Source organism: Erpetoichthys calabaricus, chromosome 1, assembly GCF_900747795.2.
Source record: "Erpetoichthys calabaricus chromosome 1, fErpCal1.3, whole genome shotgun sequence".
Classification (NCBI taxonomy): Eukaryota; Metazoa; Chordata; class Cladistia; order Polypteriformes; family Polypteridae; genus Erpetoichthys; species Erpetoichthys calabaricus.
This window is the reverse complement of record NC_041394.2, coordinates 158,004,278-158,022,694: the sequence shown is the minus strand read 5'-3', so window position 1 is coordinate 158,022,694 and position 18,417 is coordinate 158,004,278. Positions and strand designations below refer to the sequence as shown.

General features: G+C 37.7%; 1 protein-coding gene across 1 annotated transcript in view; it reads left to right on the top strand.

Annotated features, from left to right (window-relative positions):
- The window catches only part of gnsa (glucosamine (N-acetyl)-6-sulfatase a), a 76,407-nt gene that overhangs the window by 20,147 nt on the left and 37,843 nt on the right, over positions 1–18,417 (top strand). Inside the window, exons 3-6 of the mRNA XM_028792522.2 lie at positions 2,492–2,698; positions 5,092–5,157; positions 6,036–6,134; positions 12,849–13,016. Coding sequence (XP_028648355.1) covers positions 2,492–2,698; positions 5,092–5,157; positions 6,036–6,134; positions 12,849–13,016 — 540 coding nt within the window. The remainder of the gene's footprint in view (positions 1–2,491; positions 2,699–5,091; positions 5,158–6,035; positions 6,135–12,848; positions 13,017–18,417) is intronic.

The following is an 18,417-nucleotide window of genomic DNA, read 5'->3' as shown; positions in this document are numbered from 1 at the left end:
GGAAGTTCCTTTTCAACTCCACACTTTGCTCTTGCCATCACTCTGATACAGGTTTATCTTTTTCTCATCTGTCCACAAGACATTTTTCCACAGGCTCTTAAATACTTTTTCTCAAACTGTAATCTAGCCATCCTGTCTGTGCTGAACTAGTGGTTTACATGTTGCAGTTTGGCCTTTGTATTTCTGTTCATGAAGTCTTCTGCTGATAGTAGTGACTGACACATCTACATCTGCCTCTTGAAGACTGTTTCTGATCTGTTGGATGATCGTTTGGGGATTTTTCTTTACTATAGTGAGAATTCTTCTGTCATCAGCAGTGGAGGTGTTCTTTGGCCTTCCAGACCCTTTGCGATTATTGAGCTCACCAGTGTGTTCTTTATTTTTAATGAAACATTTTACCAATGACTCTAATGTCATTATTCTCATAATTGCCTCTTTGACTTTCATTAGCAGTGGCACAGCTCTTGGTCTTCTGTTGAACAATGGCAAAAGTAGTTTGTAGGTAGAAGCAAGTCTAGGTATCTTATACCTGCACTAATGAAGCAATGAATTACACCTGAGTAAACACAAACATCTATGACATCAGTTGTCCCAAAAATGTAATTCCTACATTCTGTGACCAAAATGTATGCAAATACTTTTAAATGAAAGTCTGCAAAGTGCTCTTTAATTATGTCTGAATTGTTTGATTTGTAATTTTAAACTGTGGAACAGAGGGATAAATCAGGGAAAAATACGCACATACAGTATATCGCACATCATTTTTTGCTTCTGTTTAACATTACAATGGAGATATTGTTATGTACTCTAGAATTATGATTTTGAATTAAATACAAAGTAGCAGAATGTACAAAGAATCAAAATGTTCTATCAGGGCAGTAATTATATTTTAAGTAAATAAACTAAATTCTTGTAAATAGCTAGACCTATTGTTTGGTGAAACATGGCAATAAAGTGCCATTAGTTAAAGTATTTTTGTAATACTTATGTTCTTCATATTTCTTTTTCACCACTTATGTCCAAGTTAACCTATCAAGCCAAAATGTTAATTAGCATAGCTCTTATTTTAGTCAGCAAGTATTAACACGTAACTTTCACTTAAGCTTTCTTCACACCTAGTCTACAGTTAGCAAAATTATACAGTATTAGCCCATTACTTATTTTTTGCTATGAGATGGTCATGACAAGACTTGTGTGAAACTGCACTTACTAGATATTCTGTCAGGGCAGTTATACCAAAGTAGAGTCCTGCATTCTTCAAGAAACAAACTTTATTCTTTAAAGAGTGGAATGTAAGCAGGTCGCTGAGAAATATGTGATGTGAACTGAAATAATTTGAGTCTTTTAAAAACTTTTAAGGTTAAAAAAAAAAAAAAAAAAAAAAAAAAAAGTCATATACAGTACCAGCTATTTTCCATTGCCATTGCTAAGAGGGGAAATAGCTGCCATTCATTTTCTGTAATGTCCATTTTAAAAGTCTGATCATACAATATGCCATTAGCAAGACAAATATTACACTACTCTATACTGTATTGAATGCCCCCTTGCAACTTTTGTTGTAATTTGGAAAAAAAAGCTGCTCACAATATTTCAAATGTAAAGTACAGTAATATGATTTTTTTTTATTCTAGCATTCTGTACTCTGCACAAAGCCTTATATAGACTAGTTGAAAACATGAATTGGGTATCCTAAAACAGTACACCCCCCAAAATCCCCCATAACCCCCCCCCATCATTTCTCTTACCTTTGGTGGCAACATATTTTGCACAAGTTGATATCTCTGGTTGCTAGATTTATTAATGTCTAAATAGCACAAAGATCTTTAAGAACTAACACAAACCTTGTTTATCTCTCCACAAAAGATAATCTGGTAAGATATATATTTTGAATAATTTCTTAATTGAAAAGTGTAGCAATTCTCATAGTTGAAGATTTTACTCCTAAAAAGTTGTATAACTTAATGGAAGCCATTAAACTGTTGACAATAATGATTAATTTACTGATACTAGAATATTCAGAGTAGTGATGATGTAGTTATTGTGGTTGGTTATATTTAACCATTTTAGTTGACGATTTACTCTTAAGTTTGTATAATTTAATGGAAGCTATTATTTTTTAAATAATTAAAATAACCAGAAATGCTATGTTTTGTTTTCAAATTCTGTTTTAAAACAAATCTGTTTGAGAATGGTGTTGGATGATATGAAAAGAAAGGGTATCAACCCAAAGGATGCCCAGAAACTCAAGAGTGGAAAGAAGATGATATTGGGTGCAGACATCTAAGCTGGATAAAACTGAAAGATAGACATTAAACCGGTGATGATAATTAACTTACTGTTACTAGAATATTCAGAGTAGTGATATTATTATAACTAGTCCTGTTTTGCACACATGGAGGAACAAACACATTTTAGTGATTTGTTTTGATTTTTTTATCCCAAAGTACTTCTGTTTATTATAACTTTTTTTTTTTTTTTCTATCCCCACTAGTATGTATCCAGCCCACTTTGTTGTCCTAGTCGAGCATCCATTTTAACTGGCAAGTATCTTCACAATCACAGAGTTGTAAACAATACTCTGGAGGGTAACTGCAGCAGTCAAGCCTGGCAGAAAACACAGGAACCTTTTACCTTCCCTGTGATTCTGAACCAGTTCTGCGAGTACCAGACATTTTTTGCAGGGAAATACCTAAATGAGGTACCACATTTTTGATTGTTTATCTTCTTAATGCTTTTTGACTAGATGTATTTTTTTTATTTATGTATATTCTTTATGGCCCTTTTGTTGACTAATTAAGATTAAGTCAATTAGACAAGAAAAATGTAACAAAAATTTTGATGTTTCCTCTAGGGCATGATTTTCTCAAAGTCATCATATATAATAAAAAATATAAACTGGTTTTATTATGATAAAGAAATGTTAATGCTTGTCATTACATTGCTGGTTTCTTAATATTAAGAATATATATGCTATAAATTAATGGAAGAAAAATCAAACTCCATAATCATTGGAGCCGATTCAGATAATCACATCTCCAGGATGTTATCAACAGTGTTATAAGTTGTCTTTCATGATGGATTTATAGTGTGTGGCTATTTTAGAGTCATAAAACTATTCATGCTTTTTATTCAAGCAGCAATAACTGGATAGAAAAGCAATAACAGGTTTTTGTTTCAGGTATATTTTAATCCATTTAGTAACTATTTGTACAATTAAAAATTTTTTGCAAGTAAGTTAGTCTGTTAACCAGACCTCTGAAAACTACTGTCTGTGAATTGCCATGAGGTTGTTTTGAGGGCAATTCAGAATGTCTGTCAAAGATGAAATGTAAGTTGGTCATGGCTTTAAAAGACACACGTACAATAGTACAGTATTAGATTTTAAAAATAAATGGTAGCAGGCATGGCTGGAGAAAAAGGGAACAGTGCCGCAAATTAAACTAACCCAGTGTTTTTTCTTCTGCATGGTGTGTTCTAAGAAACTATGGTCAAACATGAAAAAGGTAATGTTGCAGCATTACAAGGATCAAATGCAGTTTGCAGCTATTTATGTTCTCCAGTTTACATGAACATTGCCTGGAGCAACAGCCACCACAGCTATCACTGTGTCCATATCACGCCTTGTATACAACCAAAACAAATTTGTATTGCAACATTCATTGTAGAGCATGACCTGCTCAACCACTCATTGACTTGTGTGTAAGGTTATCAGAGCCCAAACTACAGTATATGATCAGCTGTTTCAAACACACAATTCATATATTTAGATGTACACGGTATTGCTCCACAGTTCAGGAATTGCTTGTCGGACAAATTGAACCTAAACTAGTATTTGTCCAGACCAAAAATAAGAAACCTTTGTATTTTATAAACAACATTTTAAACCTTTTTCTTGCAGTTTTCTTTGTGATTAAAGAGAAATGTTAAAGCATTTTCCTGCCCAGATATTTGCTTTGCAACATCTTCCGGGGAACAGGCTGTTTATTATTAAAGGTTCTGTGGTTGCATGTTGATGAACTCATGCAAAAGAGAATTTCAAATAAGTAGTGTATCATCATGCTGAGGGCTATATGTAGCAAATTAAACAGCTGAATTTCACATATATCAGCATTTTGTTTTTAAAGAAAAACTGGAAGGAATATCATATAGCATCAATAACGTAATAAAAAAAATATGGGTAACATATTACACTGTGATTTGAGGTGTAGAGTTTTTGTTTTGAAGTTACTGTGTTTATTAAGTTGCAACAACATAACAAACTTTGGATCAAGCCATCAGGTTCTGTTCTAATGTTTTATTTTCTTTTTTCTTTTTTTTTTTTTTTTTTTATAACTTATTGATTTTATTGTCATCATTCCATACAAATACAGTGGAACCTCGGGTCACGAATGTCTCGGACCACATACAAATCGGGCTACTTTTGCATCTGTTCACGACCACACACTTGGGTGACGAACAAGCCAGTTTACCTTCTGGTTCTTATGTGCCAATGATTTCCGTACATGTTCAGAATCTCCCTGTGCATTCCCTAGAGAGAGAGAGAGAGTGGGTCATGACCAAATCGTGTTGTGACCAGAGTTTTGGAACGAATTATGGTCGTGACCCGAGGTTCCACTGTAGTCAATTTTTACAAAAAATAGGATTGGAAACAAATCAACACCCACCCCTGAGAAAGAGCATGGCCAATAGAGTAAAACTTTAAAAAAGCTAGTAAAAATAAATAAATTGAGTTTAATAGGCAGATAAAGATAATTAGAGAAGAAAAACAAATGGGAAGAGAATCTACAAATTAAATACTTGAACAATAAAGAAAAATCTTGCATTTCTTTCAATACTGAGCTAATAGTACACATTCAATTGATGAAAAAAGGTGCACTATTGGACATTGAAATTTAGAATCTGCAATGTATGTTCTGTTGCTTAAATGTTTTCAGTTATATATGACAGGAGAGCATATCTGATGTAGTATTTTGATTTGCCTATTCTTTAAGTTTATTTTATTCAAAGTGATTAGAATGCATGGAGTGTGGCAGCAGTGCTGAAAAACAAATGAAATATCGGTTGTTAACTGTTGTTTATTCGTTTTTGTAGTATGGGTCTTCTGAAGCAGGTGGAATTGAATATGTACCTCCAGGTTGGAATTACTGGTATGCTTTGGTAAGATATTGCTAAATGAAAACCCCCCAAAAGATATCCTTAATTTGTACCATTTTATCTGTTGTAGTTATCATATTCATGGCTATGGTGACCACTTTCATGAAATTACAAAAAACACCATTAAGTTACAGTGGCTTTGAAGTGCAATAATCAAAGTAAAAAAAAAAAAATACAAAACAAGGTTTCAGTAGTGAAGTGGTTTGAATCTTTTTTTTTTTTTTTCTTCTTCATTATTGTAGTTTACTGTTTATTCAGACCCGCTGCTTTGCATTTTTGCACTAATGATGACTGTACCATGAGCTACTGACATAGCTCCAGTATTTTCTGAGATCCTTAAACGTTTCCTCTTTCCCAAAGTCTTGATTAAGTAGGTGTCAATGGTAGTATTCATTAGAACTCACTGGTTACCTTCTATGTGACATCTTTGGAAGCTTTTAGAGCCATTATGCTTACAGTTCAATCTTGTATGATAAGCAGGAGTCTGTGTTTATTACCATTTTATATAATTCCATGATAGCATAGTCCTAGATTTATTTAAGATGTTATCTTTCTTGTATGTTATACTGTGGGTTTTTTTTCGCCTAGCCAACCTGAATATCTGGCCAAATGTATATGATACTGTTTATTTGGAAATATTTTTGTTCCTTTTTATATTTTATTTACTGCTTTTTTATTTTAAGCTTTTATTTCCACTGTGGTAGTTTAAAATATCAGTATATTTACCTTTTTTTCCTATTCTAATTTGCTGCAAAAGTATTCAGTCTGCGCACTTTTATATATGTTCCTTTTACTCAATCACCTTAAAAACTTGGGTGTTATGTCTATGTTGCATTCTCTGCATATTTAAAATTGTAACTCCTGGTATTTATTTTTTTTAGGAAAAAAATTCCAAATATTACAACTATACTTTGTCTGTTAATGGACGAAAACAGAAACATGGAAATGACTATAACGAAGATTACCTGACCGATGTATTGGTGAGAATTTTTTTTTTTAATGTTGCATGAAGATATAGATTTTTTAAATTGAATTATTTCTCGTTGTTACATTTATGATTCCAAATTTGTTAAAGATGTGCAGGAAATATCTTGAAATCTTTCTTGGTTTCTTTGAAGAAAATGGCAAAGGCTTTAATAGGTTTAGTTGTTGTAGCCCATTGCCCCAAAGACCTGTATTTAACATCCCTAATCCTGCTCAAGTCTTAAATTAAATCCTAAATTGACCCCCCACCCCCCCACCCCGAAATGTTAAAATCTGGATTAAAACATAAAATTAAATAAAGTTAAAAGATTAAATGCAAATAATATCTAATTTAATTTTATCCTGTTGGCTGCTTTAACCATTAGCTTTTGTAATAAAGTTAAAATATAAGTAACAAAGAAAATATTCTTACAAAAGTTAAACAATTATGACCCAGATTCAGGCCTTCCTCTCTGTCTTCAAGATGATTTGTCAATCTTTCAAATCACATTGTGTTCTTATTTTGTCAACAGGGATTCACAAACTCTTATTTCTTAACTTTTGCCCTATCCAGTGCTTTCACTCACTTTTCATTGAGATGCTAGCACTTGGTTAACACACTTCATTAAGATATACATTTGTTTTATAAATAATACATCCTCATTTCTACTTCTGTTTTCACTATCATTTATCTAAGCTTCATTCTTAACTGTTATCTTAAAAAAACTGCTATGGATAAATGGTTCTTTATTTCAGTGCATAATATTTTATTAATAAAACCACTTGGTTCAAACGTTACATTTTTGTGAAGCACTTAAAAGAGGAATTGGTTGTTGTGGCTTTAACTGATAGCCTTTTGTTAAACTCATTGCTTAATTTTCAAATTTTCCAACCCAAGAGTCATTTCTTCCCATGCCAATCCCAATTTTTTAAAAATATCTAAGTTCTTCCACTCCATTTATGACCTGATCTGGTTCTTAGGCTGAGCTTTTGATTTACCTTAATTACATGACATAGGAAACAATTTTTGGCCATATTTGTGCTGAATTATTTTAAAGTAGATTATAAACTTGAATTCAGAGAAGGAAATAAAAGTCTAGCTGTACCAAGTGTACTTACACAGGCCTAATTTTTGCTACACGTTGATCTTTGTTTATGATGAATATAGGAGAGGAACTGATCTTTAATCATTAACAGTCCAATTAATGAATGTGTTTCTTTCCTCAGCCAAAATTCTCTTACATTTTGAATTGAAAGCACAACATTTCATTCTAAGACCTCTACCTATGGGAATAGTTCTCTTGAGAAAAAACAGTAGTTATGTGACTAACCTTGAGTATGAAAAATGAGTGAACAGAAGACCCACAAATATTGTATCCTCAGTTTATGCCAAAATGTTTTGGAAAAGTATAGTTTGAAATGACTAGACATGTCCATGGCTTGCATAAATGCAGCTTCAGTGATTGGTATCCTAACTTTGTAGAGATTAAAAAAGTAAATTTAACAGAAGTAACTAGGCTTTAAAATATAAGAAATAAACAGAATACTGGCCCTCTTCTGGGGCTTAACTTAAAAGAACAATCAAATGTATCCACAATAATAAAAAAAAAATCCGTGTCAAAATTGAGTTAAGCATTTTTTTTTTCTATTGACCCAATAGTTTGCCTTAAACGAACAAAGTTTGCAGCCTATATTTTTCGTTTTGACTTAAATATTTTCGGCCAGGCAGTGCATATCTTGAGTCTAAAGTATTCAAAAGTTGTTTGAAGCCATCCCTCTCAACCGCGTGAAATGACACCATATCTTTTGCGATTTAATTTGTGATGACATTTGTTATGTCATGCCATATTTTCTTGTCGTACAATGATTCCACTAAAGTTTGCTCAGTGTGACTTTGTGATTTGTATCTTGAGTGATTTAGAGCGGTTGTGAACTGTTGACTCCTGAATCTTTTCGTATTCTTCATATTCTGTGCGGTCATTAGTTTGCAGATGGTAAAACAAGTTAATTGACAAGCTGTCTTTAATGGTAACCGATTTCCGACATAGCTTACAGATTGCCATCTTCTGAGCAACATCAGTCTTTTCAAAGTCAAATCACCTCCATGTGAGCGAGGACGATCCACATCTTGCAATTAAATCTAACAACATTGATTGTGAGGCTGATTTGTCCCCTAATGCTGTTTGCTCACTCATTTTTGGGCAGTTACACTAGCTTAACTTGTTGTGCGTTGACCATGCAAGCCTATGCGCTCGCTTTGCGCACATGAAGTATTCTTATCCGGTTAGGTTACATGAGACAGTGAATGCATGGACTGTGAAGGCATGCTTTTGATTGTTTTTTGTAAAGTGAGTGACCTACTCGATAATAACTAATGACGTAAGGTTTTGCCTAAATTTACCTAACCTGGCAAAACTACAATCCTTTAATACGGTTTCATAGTACTAGGGTGTTGTACCATGTTAGCCATTATGAATGTAGAGAAAAGCCAAGCAAAATGACACCTTTTATTGGCTAACTAGATAACTAACTTTCTAGTTAGCCAATAAAAGGTGTCATTTTGCTTGGCTTTTCTCTACATACGGTTTCATCAAAATGTTACATTATTTGTTGATTTCAGGTCACCTTTATGTTAGTAATTTGGGTTTTATGTGCACACATTTGGTTTTTTTTTTCTTCTCTGTGACCATGGTTAACTGAGTCAGATTTTGTGTTGGTGAAAATTGTTGTTAGTGTTTCTGTAGCAAAGATGTGTGAAAGTGAGAAGTGAAAGAGAAATACAAAGGTAAAGTCATGATTATGGTGTCTGTTTTAATCTATTCTTCAGTGATGGTTTGTTTAATACATTTAGTTTTCCTGGCATGTTTTAGGACTGTAGCTTCAAAAAATTGGTTATCTCATGGACATTTGTGACAGCTTATCTTGGCACTGTGTAAACAAATGGTTTCTTGTGAAGAAATGATTCATTGCAAAATAAACCCAAGTTTTATAGCTGTCCCCTTGATGCATGTAAACTGAACTTTGGTGAGTGATTGTGTAAACAAAATTTAAGGTTATCCAAATGCTGACAGCACTGAATGGTAGAGGGAAGCAAGAACCTCCGTGCCAAAATCGTTTTTTGTGATTTATTTAAGAATATTTTCTAATGAGCAGTCATGTAGTCAAGTAAATATAGCAGAGGAGTTCCTAATTCCCTTTTGTATTGCATATTTTTACTCTTGAATCTTCACTGTTAATTGCTAATCATTATCATTTGGATGCACTTAAGGGAGTAAATTAAAAAGAAAATGTTGAAAGATGCGTACACCTCAAAAGCTGTAACAAAAAATTTACATATGTGAAATTTGTAGCAGTGTATGACCTAAAGTTTGTGGACACCTGTCCTTCACACATTTCCCAAACCATGGACGATAACATGGAGTTGCTCATGCCCGTTGCACAGCCTCCATCCTTCTTGGAAGGTCTCCACAAAAGTTTGGAGTGAATCTGTGGTGAATTTATGCCAATTCAGCCAAAAGAGCATTTGTAATGTCAATAATTGAAGTTAGGCTGTTTCAGAAAAAAATGTCAAACCTAATAAATATACCTGTAGTTTGTGCTACTGTTAAGATGGGCTCACTTGTTCTGTTATTGTCCTGCAAGAAGATATATACTTCTAGCTGTTTGTACTGTGCTGTGCAAAGTAATTTCCACCTTCCTGATGTCCTCTGTTTTTGTGTATTTGACACTATGAATTGCAACACATCACTGGATGAAATCTAATATTCCATAAAGGGAGCCAGGTAAATATATAAATCCATTTGTAGAATGCTACTTTATAATAGTAACAAGTTACCCAAAAGCTGTTTTGCCCATTTGAAGAGGTAATTAATTCTTCATTATTTGTTCAAAAGGCTGACCAAAGTTAATTCATAATTAGACTCCACTGACTGAACACAACCAGACTTGATTACAACCAACCCTGTTGAATCAAAACCTCACAGTATTGATCTTTGCCACGAGCAAGAAGTAGTTACTACAAGGTTTCTAGAAAAACATTATGCCTTGATCAAAGGAAATTCTAAAAGACATTTGGAAAATTAGTTTTTGAAACTTGCCATTCAGGAAAGGATTTCAAAGCCATTTTTAAGGCACTAGGATTGTACTGCACTCAGTCAGGGCCATTACCTCAAAATGAAGGACATTTGGAACAGTGAGTCGTCTCCGTAAAAGTTAATCCAGTGTTCTACAGTAATAATATCATATCTACAATAAAACATGGGGATGGTGGTGTGATGGTGTGGGATAGTTTTCTACCTGAGGATCTAGAAGACTTGCCATTTTTTGTAGGAACCATGAATTCTGCACTTTACCCCAGAGCATTTTTAAGGAGAATGTCCAATCATCTGTCTGTGACATAATGCTGAAGTATACGTGGGTTATGCAGCAGGACAGTGATCCAAAATTCAAAAGCAAACCTACAACTGATGTTTCAGAAGAAACAAAATTTAAAGTTTCAAAGTGGCCTCGTTAAAGACCTGGCTTGAACCCAGTAGAGATGCTGTGGCAGGACATGAAACAAGCAGTTCTTGCTCACAAACCTACCAGTGTGTCTGACATAAACTAGTTGTACAAAGAAGAGTGAGCTAAAATTTCTCAAAAGCGACATGAAAGACTGATATCAAATTATGGAGATGTACTTAGTAGAGATTATTGCTGCTAAAGGTGCTGCCAACAAGTATTGAAAATATGTGAGAAATTATTTTTCACAAGGTTAATATGGTATTGTATAACTTTGTTCCATAAATAAAGAATTAATGATTAAAAAGTGTATTGTGTGTTCCCTTCGGTTGCCTTAATTTCTGAAGCCATTCATTGTGTAAAATATGCATAAACAGATGATATAAGGAAAGGGGTAAATACTTTTTTTACACTGTAACTTCCAATATTGAAAGGATATATTAAAAGTCCTGTATTGCTTTCAGCAGAATGCTCCGGTAATAAAACAGTCTTCCTTTTTTGTTTAAATTGTTATATTTAAAGTGTCATTTAAAAAAATTGGGTTTTTTTTTATGCTACAGATCCCATGTTTGTAGTTGTGATCAAGAAAAATTTGTAGTGTCTCATTTTCAAAGAAAATGGAGATTACCAGCAACCACAGGGGCCAACACTGAACAACAGCAAAGAATGTGAAAACATCCATGTAATAAATCTCTAATTCCCTGTATCATGCACAATGTCCAAAATAGTGCACTTTTACTAAAATATCTATTTTATAAAGCACTTGGATATGCTGTATGATTTCTATACTGAATTTTCCTACTTACTTTCACATTTTCACAATGCTGTTGTTTGAGTACAATATGTGTAACTAACAATATGAACACAACTTGACCGCCAAGCGAGGTCAGTGCCAGACAAATTTAAAAGGTGGGCACAGCATTTCTATGGAGGAGACAATACATGACACATTATTTTTAATTCACAACAGATATGCCTGAGAAGGAATAGCAAGAGATTAAAGCAAACAGAAGATTGCACTGCAACAAGTCAAACTCAAGTTGTATTGATTAAACGTATAATTTGGCACTAGTAGTTTTTGCTTTGCATTTTCGTTTTCAATATTTGTTGAAAGTTCATTTGTAATTTTATTCCATATTCTGAATGAATTCCTAACTGGCACAACCAGCACCAGATACTTTCCTGTGTTCCACTTTGATTTGCCTGTCTCGCCATATTTTTTATTTTATTTTCCAAAACTTGACTGCAGGTATAATGAGACAGGAGAGCTGTTGTGGCAAAAAGCTCTTGCTGGGTTCCTAGTTGTTTTAAACATATTCTCTCATGAATGGAAGTACAAGGTGCTCAAATGACAGTGAGATGTTGAATTATAGACTCAACTCTCCCGTCATTTCATTGGTGCTTCATATAAGATCTACATTACAAAGAGCTGTTTAAATGAAGTTCCCAATTACAAATTAAAAGTTAAAGAAAAGCAAGGTAAAGACATTTTCTTGTGGAAAGTATGTATTGTATTGGTGCATATCTAAAGTACTGCAATAAGTCATCACTGTGTCTTAATGACCAACAAATGAGGTCAGATGCGGGTTTTCATTTCAAAATCTCATCCCATTTTTGAATGCAGTCCACTTTCTCTCATGAATTTTCCAGAATTGGTTTATATAATATACATGTAATTTTGCTGAAATATGTGCTGTTGAGAGCATACAGCTGAATACCTGACATGTAGGTTATGTGACATGATTAATCTGAGGGTTTCTTTTCTTCAACCCCCCTGGATGTCATAGTGTTGTTTGCTGTTGTTCAGTGTTGTTTCCTTTTTTTTTTTTTTTTTTTTTATAAAATCTCCATTCTACCTGAGGATATGAGATTACTGATTTTTCTTAGCCATCACTACAAACCACACAGAGTAAAAAAAAAGTGATTTAAAAATGGTAGTTTTTGGGGCGAGTGTTCTTTTAAATAGTTACATGTAACTTGTTTAGAAATATTTCTGGTTTAATCTCTGGAAGAAAATGGTTTAAGTGGGTTTGGAGATCAATTAAAATAAGGGATAATTAAATCAATAATGTGAGGAAAAGGAAATATGCAGTAGATATTTATTTTTGTTCTAAAATATCTGTATGTATGTATACAAGTTATATTTCGTATTTCTTTTTGGTTATAAACTTTGCAAGTTATTATAGAATTGTTTTACCTTTTTATTTTTAATAAATATTTATCTTATACAGGCAAATGTATCAATGGATTTCTTAGAAAAGAAGTTGAATTATCAGCCATTCTTCATGATGATCTCTACACCAGCACCTCATTCTCCTTGGACACCTGCCCCTCAGTATGAGAAAAACTTTGCAGATGTCAAAGCACCACGAGATATCGCCTTTAATAAGCATGTAAAGGTACTTATTAGAAATATTTATACAGTCCAGTGCATAAATATTTGAACAGTGACAAACTTTTCATAATTTTTGCTCTATACACCACCACTATGGATTTGAAACAAAGCAACCAATGAGTGATTGAAGTACAGACTTCCAGCTTTATTTCAAGGGGATTTAACAAAAATATTGTATGAGATGTTTAGAAAATAGACATTTTTATACATACTCCCCCTATTTTCAGGGGCTCAAAAGTATTTGGACAAATTTAATACAATCACAACACAATCATAAATAAAATGATCGTTTTCAATATTTGGCTGAAAATCCTTCACAATCTGTGACTGCCTAAAGTCTGGAACCCATGGCCATCTCCAAGTGCTGGGTTTCCATCCTAGTGATACTTTACCAGGCTTTTACCACATCTGTCTTCTATTGCTGCTTGTTCGTTGGCCTTTGAAGAATTTTCCATTAGTTTGCATTGAAAAGTAAAGTCAAGGATACTTTGTCAGCAGCTGTGTACATGTACATAGTGAGATGAGACAACATATCTCCATGAGCCCCAGTGCAACATATAGCAACATACAACAAGGTGCAAGGTGTGACAGAAACAATACCATAAATAGACGTACGACTATATAACAGTGTAGTTTGAAAGGTATTTAAACCTTCCAGAATAAAGTAATGTTGCACTGTACTGTAAGTACAGTATTGTACAGAGGCAATTTGCTGCATTGAACCACATTGAGTTAAGTGATAAGTATAAGGTTATCAAAACCCATAACAGGACATAAGTGTGCCTGTTGTATCAGTAAACAGAAAATAAAGTTCACATGCTTTTGAAAAAGTCAAAAGTGTAATATAAGTATGTAAAGCATAAAATGAGGCAGTACACTGGAATTGCACTGGTTAAACAGGAGCTAGACATTTTTGTGCATTCAGAATTCTGATGGCCTGTGGTATGAAACTGTCATTCAGTCTTGCAGAAACTTGGATGCCATTTGCAAGATGGTAGAAGATCAAATACATGTAACTAGTGAGAATGGTCTTTCACAATGTTACTGGGTCTGTTATAGCATAGGTTTAGTAAATATCTTTCAGGGGAGGTAGAGATGCACCAATAACTTTCTCAGCTGCTTTCACTATCCGCTGTACTGTGTTGCAGTCTGGAACATTACAGTTCCCATACCAGACAGTGCTAGAGAGCAGACTTTCTTTCAATGGTATTCCTATAAAATGCGGTGAGGATTGGTGGGGGGGGTGCATGTTCTTTTCAGTATTCGCAAAAAGTACAGATGCTGCCAAGACCTCTTGGCTTTGGAGGCTGAGTTGAGTGACCAAGAAAGGTGGACTTTCAGGAACTTAGTGTTTTTGATCTCTCTACAACACTACCGTCGATTGTGAGAGGTGGGTGAGCAGTGCTGGATTTCCTAAAGTATATTCTCTCTTTTGTCTTTTCAACATTGAGAGAGATTGTTGAACTTAAACCAGGCTGCCACTCTCACAACCTCCTCAATGTATGCGGAGACATCATTGTTCTTAATGAAATCTGCCACCATCAAGTCATCTGCAAACTTGATGATATAGTTTGAACTGAACTCTGCTAAGTAATCTTGTGTCACAGCCATGTGGTGCTCCTATATGCTCAGTGTGATAGTTCTGGAGATGGTGGAGCGAATGCAGACTGACTTCCATCATCCATCCATGCATCCTCTTCCGCTTATCCGAGATCGGGTCGTGGGGGCAGCAGCTTGAGCAGAGATGCCCAGACTTCCCTCTCCCCGGCCACTTCTTCTAGCTCTTCCGGGAGAATCCCAAGGTGTTCCCAGGCCAACCGAGACACACAGTCCCTCCAGCGTGTCCTGGGTCTTCCCCGGGGCCTCCTCCCGGTTAGACGTGCCCGGAACACCTCACCAGGGAGGCGTCCAGGAGGCATCCTGATCAGATGCCCGAGCCACCTCATCTGACTCCTCTCGATGCAGAGGAGCAGCGGCTCTACTCTGAGCCCCTCCCGGATGACTGAGCTTCTCACCATATCTTTAAGGGAAAGCCCAGACACCCTGCGGAGGAAACTCATTTCAGCTTCTTGTATTCGTGATCTCGTTCTTTCGGTCACTACACATAGCTCATGACCATAGGTGTGGGTAAGAGCATAGATCGACTGGTAAATTGAGAGCTTTGCCTTGGGGCTCAGCTCCTTTTTCACCATGACAGACCGATGCAGAGCCCGCATCACTGCAGATGCCACACCGATCCGCCTGTCAATCTCAAGCTCCATTCTTCCCTCACTCGTGAACAAGATCCTGAGATACTTGAACTCCTCCACTTGGGACAGGATCTCGCTCCCAACCCTGAGAGGGCATTCCACCCTTTTTCGGCTGAGGACCATGGTCTCGGATTTGGAGGTGCTGATTCCCATCCCAGCCACTTCACACTCAGCTGCGAACTGATCCAGAGAGAGCTGAAGATCATGGCCTGATGAAGCAAACAGGACAACATCATCTGCAAAAAGCGGTGACCCAATCCTGAGTCCACCAAACCGGACCCCCTCAACGCCCTGGCTGCGCCTAGAAATTCTGTCCATAAAAGTTATGAACAGAATCGGTGACAAAGGGCAGCCCTGGGGGAGTCTAACTCTCACTAGAAATGGGTTCGACTTACTGCCGGCAATGCGGGCCAAGCTCTGACACCAATTGTACAGGGACCAAGCAGCCCTTATCAGGGGGTCCGGTACCCCTTACTCTCGGAGTACCCCCCACAGGATTCCCCGAGGGACACGGTCGAACGCCTTCTCCAAGTCCACAAAACACATGTAGACTGGTTTTGCAAACCCCTATGCACCCTCCAGGACCCTGCTAAGGGTGTAGAGCTGGTCCACTGTTTCACGACCAGGACGAAAACCACACTGTTCCTCCTGAATCTGAGGTTCGACTATCCGACTGACCCTCTTCTCCAGGACCCCTGAATAGACTTGTCCAGGGAGGCTGAAGAGTGTGATCCCTCTGTAGTTGGAACACACCCTCCGGTCCCCCTTCTTAAAGAGGGGGACCACCACCCCGGTCTGCCAATCCAGAGGCACTGTTCCTGATGTCCATGCGATGTTGCAGAGGCATGTCAACCAAGACAGTCCTACAACATCCAGAGCCTTGAGGAACTCCGGGTGTATGTCATCCACCCCCGGGCCCCTGCCACCAAAGAGTTTTTTGACCACCTCGTGACCTCAGTCCCAGAGATGGGGGGGAGCCCACCTCCAAGTCACCAGGCTCTGCTTCCTAATTGGAAGGCATGTTAGTGGGATTGAGGAGGTCTTCGAAGTACCCCCCACTGACCCACAGCGTCCCAAGTCGAGGTCAGCAGTGCACCATCCCCACCATATACAGCGTTGACACTGCACTGCTTCCCCTTCCTGAGACGCCGGATGGTGGACCAGAATCTCCTCAAAGCCATCCGAAAGTCGTTCTCCATGGCCTCCCCAAACTCCTCCCATGCCCGAGTTTTTGCCTCAGCAACCACCAAAGCCGCATTCTGCTTGGCCTGCCGGTACCTATCGGCTGCCTCCAGAGTCCCACAGGACAAAAAGGTCCTGTAGGACTCCTCCTTCAGCTTGACGGCATCCTTCACCGCCGGTGTCCACCAACGGGTTCGGGGATTGCCGCCACGACAGGCACCGACCACCTTATGGCCACAGCTCCGGTCAGCCGCCTCAACAATAGAGGCACGGAACATGGCCCATTCGGACTCAATGTCCCCCACCTCCCTTGGGATGTGGTCGAAGTTCTGCCAGAGGTGGGAGTTGAAGCTACTTCTGACAGGGGACTCTGCCCCAGATGTTCCCAGCAGACTCTCTCAACACGTTTGGGCCTACCAGGCCTGACCGGCATCCTCCCCCACCATCGAAGCCTACTCACCACCAGGTGGTGATCAGTTGACAGCTCCGCCCCTCTCTTCACCCGAGTGTCCAAGACATGTGGCCACAGGTCCGACGACACAACCACAAAGTCGATCATCGAACTGAGGCCTAGGGTGTCCTGGTGCCAAGTGCACATATGAACACCCCTATGCTTGAACATGGTGTTCGTTATGGACAATCCGTGACGAGCACAGAAGTCCAATAACAAAACACCGCTCGGGTTCAGATCGGAGGGGCCATTCCTCCCAATCACGCCCTTCCAGGTCTCACTGTCATTGCCCACGTGAGCATTGAAGTCTCCCAGCAGAACGAGGGAGTCCCCAGAAGGTATGCGACTTTCCGTCAAGAAGTCTAAAATCCATTTTACATGGTGGATGTTGAGGTCTAGCCCGCTCAGTTTAGTGAACAGTCTCGGTGGAATAATAATGTTGAATGCTGAGCTGAAGTTGATGAACAGTGTCCATACATAATAGTTCCTCTTGTCAGGGTGAGTCAGTGACCGATGAATTGCAGTGGTTATGGCATTATCGATAGAACATTTGGGGCGGTAAGCCATTTGAAGGGGGTCCAGTAAGCTGTGGAGGGCAGCTTTGATGTGGCTCATGACTAGTCTCTCGGACTTCAAGATGACTGATGTAAGTGCCGCAGGGCGGTAGTCATTCAGGTATGTAACAGGGATGATTGTGGTGGTCTTTTTATTAAAAAAAAAAAAAAATAGCTGGAACATCTGCCTGACTCAGGGAGATTTTAAACACATCAGTGAAGGCATAAGCCAGTTGGTCTGCACACTCCTTGAGCACCTGTCCAGGTATGTTGTCAGGACCAAAAGCTTTGTGTGGGTTTAACTCTAATTAGAGACAGTCTCTGACAGATTACCTGCTTATCTGGAAAAGGGTTGGGTTTCCTTGCGGGCTCACTGCCGAGTGCATCGACCCGTGCATAGAAGACATTCAAAGTGTCAGGGAGGGAGACATCACTGTCATAGAGAGAAGCTACCAGTTTGTAGTCTGTGATGACCTGATTGCCCTTCCACATACACGGAGCATCACTGATTTTCTTAAAGTGCTCTTGAATATTTTGAACATATGCATACTTTGCTTTCTTGATTGACATTGCCAGGTTAGCTCATGCAGTTTTAAGGGTAGCCTTGTCTCCAGATCTGAAGGCAGCATCCCAGGTTTTCAGCATTTTCCAGACCTCTGCAGTAATCCAGGGTTACTTATTGTTTTGGAGTCTGTAAACATCCTTGGTATTTGGTTTGCTTTCGCAATATGTTTTGGCTCATTGTCCATCTGTACTGTGAAGCTGTGTTCTATCTGTTTTGCAGCATTTGGCTGAATTTGAGCAGATAGTATATCCCTTTGTACTTTATTATTCATCCTGCTACTTCTGCCAGCAGTCATATCATCAATGAACACTAGTGACTGACCTCTATTTGCAGCCATGCCCGATTATATCATAAAACTACCTCCACCATATTTCACAGATGATGATGTGGTATTCATCGGATCA